General features: G+C 40.5%; 1 protein-coding gene across 2 annotated transcripts in view; it reads left to right on the forward strand.

Annotated features, from left to right (window-relative positions):
- The window catches only part of Enam (enamelin), an 18156-nt gene extending 9568 nt beyond the window's left edge, over positions 1–8588 (forward strand). The window contains exons 7-8 of one of the 2 annotated variants that reach the window (XM_031342942.1): positions 2899–2949; positions 5331–8588. In XM_031342942.1, the coding sequence (XP_031198802.1) occupies positions 2899–2949; positions 5331–8588 (3309 nt within the window). Of the gene's footprint in view, positions 1–2898; positions 2950–5330 lie in introns of those variants that run through there. The other variant, XM_031342943.1, reaches the window with a different exon arrangement.
- Positions 8589–11317: the final 2729 nt, after the last annotated feature.

Raw genomic sequence — 11317 nt, forward strand, 5'->3', positions numbered from 1 at the left:
ATTAAAGGTGTGTGCCACCACTGCCTGGCCAATATTTTCTTTATTTACATTTCAAATGTTATCCCCTTTCCCTGTTTCTCTTCTTCCTGGAAACACCCTATCACATCCTCCCTCCCCCTGCTTTTATGAGGGTGCTCCTCCACCCACCCACCTACGCTCACCTCCCTGCCCTCAATTCCACTACACTGGGGTGTCTATCGAGCCTTCACAGGACCAAGGGCCTCTCCTCCCATCGATGACAGACAAGGCCATCCTCTGCTACATATGCAGCTGGAGCCAGGTGTACTCCTTTGTTGATGGCTTAGTCCCTGGGAGCTCTGGGGAGTCTGGTTGGTTGATATTGTTGTTCTTCCTATGTGGTTGCAAACCCCTTCAACTCCTTCAGTACTTTCTCTAACTCCTCCATTGGGGATCCCATGATCAGTACAATGGTTAGCTGCTAACATCCGCCTCTATATTTATAAGGCTCTGGCAGGGCCTCTCAGGAGACAGCCATATCAGGCTCCTTTCAGCATGCACTTATTGGCATCCACAATAGTATCTGGGTTTGGTAACTGTATATGGGATGGATCCCCAGGTGGAATAGTCTCTGGGTGGTCTTTCCTTCAGTCTCTACTCTACACTTTATCTCTATATTTGCTCCTTTGAGTATTTTGTTCTCCTTCTAAGAAGGACTGAAGCACCCACACTTTGGTCTTCCTTCTTATTGAGCTTCATGTGATCTGTGAATTGTATCCTGGTTATTTGGAGCTTTTGGGCTAATATCCACTTATCAGTGAGTGCATACCATGTGCTTTCTTTTGTGATTGAGTTACCTCACTCAGGATGATATTTTCTAGTTCTATCCATTTGCCTAAGAATTCATGAATTCATCATTTTTAATAGCTGAGTAGTACTCCATTGTATAAATATACCACATTTTTTGTATCCATTCCTCTGTTAAAAGACATCTGGGTTGTTTCCAACTCCTGTATATTATAAATAAGGCTGCTATGAACATGGTGGAGCATGTGTCCTTGTTACAAGTTGGAGCATCTTCTGGGTATATGCCCAGGAGTAGTATAGCTGGGTTCTCTGGTAGAACTATGTCCAGTTTTCTGAGAAACCGCCAAGCTGATTTCCAGAATGGTTGTACCAGCTTGCAATCCCACCAGCAATGAAAGAGTGTTCCTCTTTCTCCACAACCTCACCAGCATCTGCCGTCACCTGAGTTTTTTATCTTAGCCATTCTGACTGGTATGAGGTAGAATCTCAGAGTTGTTTTGATTTGCATTTCCCTGATGACTAAGGATGTTGAACATTTCTTTAGGTGCTTCTCAGTCATTCGGTATTCCTCAGTTGAGAATTCTTTATTTAGCTCTGTACCCCATTTTTAATAGTGTTATTTGGTTCTCTGGAGTCTAACTTCTTGAGTTCTTTGTATATATTGGATATTAGCCCTCTACTGAATACAGGATTGGTAAAGATCTTTTCCCAATCTGTTGGTTGCCATTTTCTCCTATTGACAGACACTTTGCCTTACAGAAGCTTTGTAATTTTATGAGTTCCCATTTGTCAATTCTTGATCTTAGAGCATGAGCTATTGGTGTTTGTTTCAGGAAATTTTCCCTTGTGCCCATGTGCTCCAGGCTCTTCCCTACTTTCTTTTCTATTAGTTTCAGTGTATCTGGTTTTATGTGGAGGTCCTTGATCCACTTGGACTTGAGCTTTGTATAAGGGGATAGGAATGGATTGATTTGCATTCTTCCTATTTCTGCAAAGGATATAACTGAAATTTTGATGGAAATTGAATTAAGTATATGGGTCACTTTTAGTAATATGATCATATTATAATCTTGAGATTGATAAATCCATGTACATTTACTTTTCTTATGTGAGCATTCATATTTTGTTTAGAAAATTAACTTTAAATGTACACAAAGAATGTTAAATATAACATTACAATTTAATCTCATATTGTTGTATGTTCTAATATAGATACTTGGAGCCCACTATCACTTGAATATTAATATCTATCTCTATTTTTCTCTCACCTTTCTCCTCCCTCTCTTCTTCTTCCCTCCCCTGAGATAGTGGGATAAGGTGATTGTTAAGACGTGGTTATTTTTAGTAAGATAGCCTAGGATTGTCTTACAGCTTTATAAAAATAGTACGCACAAATGGATCATAAGTATCAATAGGTAGATGGTGAGTCTAATGACTCAGGAGCAGCAAGTTCACAAAACGATATATCAATACTAATGAACCAATTAAGCAGACCTCCTGTCTTACAAACAAACGGCAACGTACAAAGTGCTTTCCAGGGCTGAGGACTGAGCCCACTGGGTGAAGGGCTTGCTGTACAAGCATGAAGACTTGAGTTCAGATCCCCAGCACTCCCTCTCAATCCTAGTGCTGGAGAGAAGAGACAGGAGAATCCCAGGTCTGGTTGGCTCAGCTACTCTAGCCAACCAGTGAGCTCCATGTTCAATAAGAGATCCTATCTCAATAAATAAAGTGAAGGAGGAGCGAAGACAGCCAACATCAACCTCTGGCCTCCACACACATGTGCACATGCACATGTACACTCATATGTACACATATACAAGCACACATAACACACACAATCATACACACATGCACACACATACACAGACAATCACACACACAAACACACATACAAACATGTACACATAGGCACAAACACACACAATCACATACACACTTCTTGTCCAGTCTCATGGTGCACAACTGTATGTAATCCCAGCACTTAGAAAGTGAGGCAGGAAGACTGTCAAGAACTCAAGGACAGCCCAGATACATAATGATCCTGATGGAAATCAAGATACTGCCTTAAAAAACCACGAAAAGAAAGGAACGTGGTTGGTTCCTGTGCTCACTGTGCTTTTCGTCTTTCAGAGGGGACCACCAACAGCATTTAGACAGCCAAAGTTCAGCAACGAAGAAGGAGTAAGTACAAGTGGCTCTGCCACCCTGGTTCAGAACTATAGTCTGTCAGCTGCTATCATTTAACCCAGTGTCACAAAAATCTAAAAACATCGCTAAAAATCTCTTTAACTCAAGCTTTAAAGTTTTTTTAAGTGAAATAAAATCACTTAAAGAAGTCAATGGGAGGAGCCAGTAATGTGACTAAGTCTGATAGAGTGTTGGCTGTGGCAGCACATGCAGACAGTCTCAGTGCAGCAGACACCTGCTTGGCTTTGTTTCTAAGCCCAACACCATTTCAGTGGTGCATAACTCCTCCACAGGTATTGAGAGACTGTGCACATACCTGCTGTGAAAACTATTAGCCCCTTTGCAAACTTGATAGCAAACTCTAGACAGTAAAACACACAGAAAGAAATTAAGATCATCTTAGAATATCCTCTTCACAGGAAACTACATTATCATCTAAATATCTCATTGAATAAATACTGAAATCCAGACAAGATAAATTAATATCCAATATATCCTCTTGGGTTACAGGATAAACTGGACCAAACCCAAGTCTTATAATACAATACCATTTTTACAATACCCCAAGAAAGTAATCAAATGTGCCCAGCCAATTCTTAGTATGTCATCAAATAAACTGTTCTGGTGGTTTTGACTCCACCCTGGACTTGGCTTACTCTTTACCTCTAACTATGTGTCATTCGCTCAGTGAAAGCAGAAATCCATACCTTTGCTGCAGAAGGAAGGTACGAGGTGTCACTAAAGTAATGGTGGTGAAATATTATTTCAATAATATCACAGGATGTTTTAAAATAATATATCACTATAAAATACCCACATAAGAGTGATTCAGATCATTGTGTACAATAACATTACTTAGAAACTAGAGCTTCAGATGTTTGTAAAAATTAGCAAGTAAGACAGAATAACTCAGGCATAAACATAGGCTTAAATCTGTATCCTACCTCTTGGGGATACTGTTCAATTTCCTGTGTGATACTAGAATATTTTCTCATCTGCCTATTTCATCATCTCTATCCCCAAATGAAAATAAAACTATTTTCCATTCTATTCTATTTGTTTTCAAAAAAACTAGGGCTGCTGATATAGCTCAGTAGTAGAAGCACAGGGGAAAAAATTAAATAACCAAACGATACACCATGTCTAAAAAACATCACATAGGTCGTTCATTTAATTCAAAATTATTAAGTATTTCTCACTGGTCTAGAAAACTACCATATCAAAACAGTATTTTTATTCAAAAACTTCACATGGAGGAGTCAGTGGGAGGAGCCCAGTGAAATAAGCAAGTCAAACCGCTGTGCTGGTAACCACATCAAGTTTAAGGAAGAGGAAATAAGGTTAAAGGTCATGGCCATGACTCAGGTGATTGTAAAAGTTTTAGTACAATATGTAGCATTTATTAGAAACAAAATCCCAGATATGAATATAAAAATATATAGATCTATATTCTCATTTGACTCATGACAAATTGTGCGGTTTATATTCTATTGTCTTCATATTACAATTGAACAAAGTGAATTTAGCCAATGGTTATAGCCCTAAAAGTGGTAGAAAGTACTGCATTCCACATTTCTCTAGCATCAAGACATTCTGCTTTCTATGTTATGCTAAAGAATTTAGAGTTTAACCTTTAAGGGACAGGCAATTCTAAACATATATTTAAAGAGAAAATGTTGCAATTCTCAGAAACCTATCCCTAGTGTCTCCTACTCTGATGGAAATAACAAAGGAATATCATAAAATAAAGCAAGATTCCACAATCTGTGGTCACTAAGTAAGCAATGTCAGTAGTTTGGGAGTGGTAGGCATAAAAGGCAGGGCAAGGATGCAAGTTTAGATAGAATGTTTGGACTTGGTAATTAACTGTCTAGGGAAATAAGAGAGAAAGCAGAAGCTGAGGCAACTGGGAGCGACGTCTGTCGGGAGATGAACAGAGTTTTGGGCGCATTCAGTTGGAAGAGTCTGGAGCCTTACTGACTGGACCTTCAGAGAGAACTGTAGGACAGGCTTTTGCCTTTGTGAAATAAAAGCATGTATCCATACTTGAAGTTCAGGCTCAACAACATAGGAGGGTAAAATGAGAACACAAAAATGAGGAGGAAGGGGGATGGAATCAAAAACAAAAACAGTGTCACTCTGTGAGATTCTAGATCAAAAAGCATTTTAACCCTAAGGTTCAGAATCTGGGCCTACAGGCGAGAGAGAATACTCAGCACCCAGAGGGTAGAACAGAGGCCTCAAACTTCTAGGAGAGTGCAGGCTGGCATGGTAATGGAAGCCTGTGAGGGGCTTTCCCTTATACTATGCAATTCCAAGCAACACCATAGAAGGAAACGAAGAACAATTCTCCTTTTCTGTCTTCTATCCTACAGAATCCTTACTATGCTTATTTTGGATATCACGGTTTTGGGGGTCGTCCTTATTACTCAGAAGAGATGTTTGAAGATTATGAAAAACCCAAAGAAAAAGATCCTCCTAAACCAGAGGACCCACCCCCAGATGACCCACCCCCAGAGGCCTCTACAAACTCAACTGTACCCGATGCTAACGCCACTCAATCCATTCCTGGAGTGAGTCAAGGTGTAAATGACACTAGTCCAATAGGAAGCACAGGCCCTGTGCCGAATGCTGAGAACAACCCTACAGTTCAAAATGGTGTCTTCCCTCTCCCTAAAGTTAATGTTTCAGGCCAGGGAGTACTGAAAAACCAAATTCCGTGGAGACCAAGTCAGCCAAATATTTATGAGAATTATCCTTACCCAAATTATCCTTCAGAAAGACAATGGCAAACCACTGGTACCCAGAGGCCTAAACAGAATGGACCTGGTTATCGAAATCCACAAGTCCAAAGGGGTCCTCAGTGGAATTCCTTTGCTTGGGAAGGCAAACAAGCTACTCGTCCAGGAAATCCAACTTACCATAAACCTTCCCCTCCTACCTCAGGAGTTAATTATCCCAACTTCGCAGGAAACTCAGTCAACTTTGGAAGAAAACTGCCAGGGCCAAAGAAACCCTATATGGGAGCCAATCCAGCCTCAAATAAACCCTTTGTGGGAGCCAATCCAGCAGCAAACAAACCATCTATAGGGACAAATCCAGTCTCAAATAAACCCTTTGTGGGAGCCAATCCAGCAGCAAACAAACCATTGATAGGAACAAATCCAGCCTCAAATAAACCATCTATAGGAACCAATGCTGCGTCAAATAAACCATTTGTGAGAAACAATGCAGCTGCAAACAAACCATTTGTGAGGGCCAATGCTGCTTCAAATAAACCATTTGTGGGAACCAATGTTGCCTCAAATAAACCCTTTTCAGGAACCAATCCGGCCGCAAACAAACCCTTTGTGGGAGCCAATGCTGCCTCTAATAAACCATTTGTGAGAAGCAATCAGGCCTCAAATAAACCATTTGTGGGAGCCAATTCTGCTTCAAATAGACCATTTGTGGGAATCAATGTGGCCTCAGTGGGTCCTAAACAGGTTACTGTTAGCCACAATATGAAAACCCAAAATCCAAAGGAAAAGTCCTTAGGTCAAAAAGAAAGAACAGTCACTCCCACCAAAGATACCAGCAACCCCTGGAGAACCTCTAAACAGTATGGAACCAACAATCCAAACTATAATTGGCCTGGCTCTGAGGGTAGCATAGTAGGCCCAAAATTTAATTCCTTTGATCAACAAGAAAATTCCTACTTTTCAAGAGGAGATTCCAAAAGAGTACCAAGTCCTAATATACAAATCCAAAGCCAGAATTTGCCCAAAGGAATTGCTTTAGAGCCAAGAAGAACCCCATTTCAATCAGAAACTAAAAAATCTGAATTAAAGCATAGTGCACACCAGCCTGCATACCCTAAGAAAATCCCTTCTCCTACAAGAGAGCATTTCCCTGCTGGAAGAAAGACCTGGAATCACCAAAAAATCCTTCCACCCTTAAAGGAAGACCATGGGAGGCACGAAGACAATTTACTTCATCCTTCCTATGGCTCTAGAGGAAATATTTTTTACCATGAATATACCAATCCTTATCCTAGCGAAAAATCGCAGTACATTAGAAGCAATCCATGGGATAAGAGGGTCGGTTCTCCCAGTACTATGATGCAACCACAAAACCCACAGTACACCATGACTTCTCTAGACCAGAAGGAGACAGAGCAGTACAATGAAGAGGACCCAATTGATCCAAATGAAGATGAATCTTTTCCAGGGCAAAGTAGATGGGGTGATGAAGAGCTGAACTTCAAAGGAAACCCAACAGTTAGGCAGTACGAAGGTGAGCAATACGCCTCAACCCTAGCGAAGGAATACCTTCCGTATTCCTTAAGTAACCCACCAAAGCCCAGTGAAGATTTTCCTTACAGTGAATTCTATCCCTGGAACCCACATGAAACTTTTCCAATATATAACCCAGGTCCTACTATAGCACCACCTGTGGACCCCAGGAGTTATTATGTTAATAACGCCATAGGACAAGAAGAGAGCACTCTCTTTCCTTCATGGACTTCCTGGGACCACAGGAATCAAGCTGAGAGGCAGAAAGAAAGTGAGTCATATTTCAACAGAAATGTCTGGGATCAGTCAATGAATTTACACAAATCTAATATACCAAACCATCCTTATTCCACTACCTCCCCTGCTGGATTTCCAAAAGATCCAACATGGCTTGAAGGTGAGAATTTGAACTATGATTTGCAAATTCCTAGTTTAAGTCCACCAGAGAGAGAACAGTTAGCTTTCCCAGACTTCATGCCTCAAAGTTACCCAACAGGCCAAAATGAAGCACACTTATTTCACCAAAGTCAGAGAGGGTCTTGCTGCATTGGTGGCTCCACAGGACATAAAGACAATGTGCTGGCTCTACAAGACTACACTTCATCCTATGGTCTTCCACCAAGGAAGAACCAAGAAACCAGTCCTGTGTATGCAGAAAGCAGTTACACCAAGTACGCAAGACCTAAAGTTTCTCCAGCAAGCATCCTACCTAGTCAAAGAAATATCTCTGAGAACAAACTAACTGCAGAAAGCCCAAACCCAAGCCAATTTGGAGAGGGTGTGCCTACTGTGAGGAGAAACACTCCACATTCTGGGAAGAATCAATTGGAGACAGGAATTATGGCCTTTTCTGAAGCCAGCTCTCCTCAGCCCAAAAGCACACCCTGTCTTAAAAGTGACCTTGGAGGAGATCGGAGGGATGTCCTGAAACAATTTTTTGAAGGCAGCCAGCTGAGTGAAAGAACTGCCGGCCTTACTCCTGAGCAGCTGGTTATCGGCACTCCTGATAAAGGCTCTGGCCCAGATAGCATACAAAGCGAAGGCCAAGGAAACGAGGGGGAGGTGCAGCAGCAAAGGCCACCTACCGTCCTGAAGTTGCCATGCTTTGACTCCAAATTAGCAAAGTTTCACTCTTCTACCACTGGACCTCCAACTAACAATGGAAGACCAAGCCTACTTAATGGTGCTCTCTCCAAACCCACTGAAAGTCCTAACACATTGGTTGGGTTAGCTACTAGGGAACAATTTAAAAGTATAAATGTAGATCAACTTAATGCAGATGAACACACTACCCTTGAGTCTTTCCAAGGAACCAATCCACAGGACCAAGAACACGGCTGCTTACTGCTTCAGGCTTAGGAATCACTTCAACTGAACATCCTTGGGAGATGAAAAAAAAAAGCTAGTAATCCTATGTCAATGATTCCACAACTTTGTACCCTAAGACTTGACTACCTTCTTATGATCCCTAAGCCTTTTACTCTCCCAACAGTGGAATTAGTGGCCCAGGTAGAGTTAACGAGATGGGGCCCCTGGGGCTGGCTGGATCCAGCACTGTAACAAGTTATTGCTCACTTAAGAAAAAGCATGAAGGCTATGACCATTCCTGCCTTGAAACTTGGAAGCTATTTGATTGTCTAAAGTAGTTCCCTCTTTCTTGTTAACTTAGCCTGTTTCTCTCAAATTACTTACAATGCTCTCTGGTTTTGCACATCTAGCAGGCTATTGAATTTTCCATTTTCATACGGAGGTCTGCACACAGTATGGTCCTTATGTACTATACCCTTTTTCCTGTGTGTTGTTTCTGTGTGTTCTGTTTCTAGTTAAGAGTCTCTTTGGCATATTTTCTCCCACTGTTGCCTTGACGACATTAGTTGCTTCCTTCTCTCTCCTTCCTTCTCCATGCAGCTCAGGGTCCCTCAGCAATTCTCTGTCCGTCATTTCTCACATACCGAGGTACTGGCTGGCACCACTGGCAGTTCCTTATGTTTAATGACCCTTCGTGTTTTCCTTTCCCTTCAATTTTCTGTTGTCTCCAAATGTGGAACATTGATCTTTTACCAAAATTAACCTTTCCTCTCTGACTTTTTTCTCCTTAAATTCCCCCCCCCACTTTATATATTATTTACATGCTTTAAGACTATACATCACCTTCACTCTCTGAATCCACTCGGCAAATTCGACTCTTTTTCTCAGCCAAGCCATCACTGTAGATAGGATATCTGAAATAGTTGCTTTTGTTGTTAATTTTCTCATAACCTCTCCACATAGACAGCCTGCTTGTAAAAGCATATTCTAGGAGAAAGGCAGAGAGCCTAGTAACCAGATAGATCATAGGGTTTAGGAAAGTGGGAAATGAAGAAAAGAAGAAATTGTCGCTCTGGGACTGAGTATCTAGGAAAAAAGAGTAAAGCTCACTATACCATGTCACCAATTCACAATCTCCAAGATCTGCAGAGGGCATTTCTTGAAATACTACCTTATGCAGATAAAGCACTCAATGTTTAGTTTTCTTTACTAGTTCAGTATAAATTATTGTACCATTATACATTATGACTATTATGTTTATGCTTCATATCCCTGTAGATTTTTCCCAGACACAACTTCCGGGTATCATGATTAAATAGTGTAAATTATTTTGTAAAGTAGATGTTTCTATATTGTCTTGCTTAGGATATATTTGAGTTTTATTGATATTATTTTTACTGTTATTAAAGGCATTTTGGCCTGTTATCTGAATATTACATGTTTTGAGTCTGGGTGTAAATTTTTTTTCTAAATTACTACAATGTTACTTTCTATTCCTAAAGACTGTCTTGGGAAAATGTTCTTGTGATAGATTTTATATGAACTCAGAAATTTGGTGAAACCTCCCTAAGAAAATTAGCTTTGCCCTTGACTCTAGTATAATGTCTTACCGATAGGAGATTTCTAGTAAATGTTTACTGGCTGGCTGGCTCTGGAATGCCCATAAGCACTCCCAGTGTCACCTACTCTTCCCGTGACAGGTGTGTCAGGATACAGAGTAAAGCACCATGTCTTCTAGCCTTGTGTTCAGAAGCGTCTGCACTGGCCCACTGCAGGCTATGCTGCCAACTGATGGCCTAAGTTCCTCCCCACCCCACCAGCTTTATACTTTAATCATATTAAAAAAAAAAAACACTAGCTTATTGTTTACCCAAAAATATCACAGTGAATACTTGTACTACCTAATGTTCACTTTGTGTTTCACCATAACGAATGAGTGGCACAGTTGTTTTGGCAAATAGTATCATGCCAAGAGTTATGAGCCTGAGGCACAGGGATATAAGTATTTATCAAACCCTAACTGATAAAAAGTTTTAGTGAAGAACAGACACTATGGACAAAAACACAGTGGGCAAGGTCTCATGCTCAGAGTCCCACCATGAAAAGGGATGATGTGGTTCTTTCATAACAGTTAAGAGAGCTTGCTCTTGAACCATTTACATTGAGTTGCATCAGAACAAAGTTCAAGATGGCAGCTCCTTATCTTGAGGTAGTCAATTTCATATAACATCTTTTACCTTGTTGGGGTGAGGTACCAGGAACCATTAGGAACGAGACCCTGGTAAAAAGGTGTTCTAAGTTACTGGGTCTGGTGCCAAACAGTACTGATCCAACTCCTCCAAACTGAGTAAGTTTCCTCTTTAGGGGACTTGGGTGTTTTGCTTTTTTGTTGTTTTTTTATTATTTAATTTAATTTTTTATTGTCTTATGGTGGAGTTATGGTGTTTAATTTTTCCCTTTGGTTTTGACCTTTTTGTCTCTATATGTTGGCACATTCACATCTGTGAGATAATGACACTGTCATCTGTAATGTAAAGTATAAAAAGAAGAATGTGACCAAAATCAAATCTATTAAACTTGAGAACATAATAAAAGTAATGAAAACTGTTCTTGTAGAAGATGATGTTTCTTCCTATTGGCAAAGGGTGCTTCTCCAAGCCTGCCTAATAGGCATGAGTTCCTTTCATTAAAGATATTGCTCACTCTGTGTCCTGTTTGAGATGTCCATAAAGCTTTTGAAGTCTAAAGTTTTTTTAAAAGATTTATTTATTATATGTAAG

This window comes from Mastomys coucha, unplaced genomic scaffold (genome assembly GCF_008632895.1).
Source record: "Mastomys coucha isolate ucsf_1 unplaced genomic scaffold, UCSF_Mcou_1 pScaffold22, whole genome shotgun sequence".
NCBI lineage: Eukaryota > Metazoa > Chordata > Mammalia > Rodentia > Muridae > Mastomys > Mastomys coucha.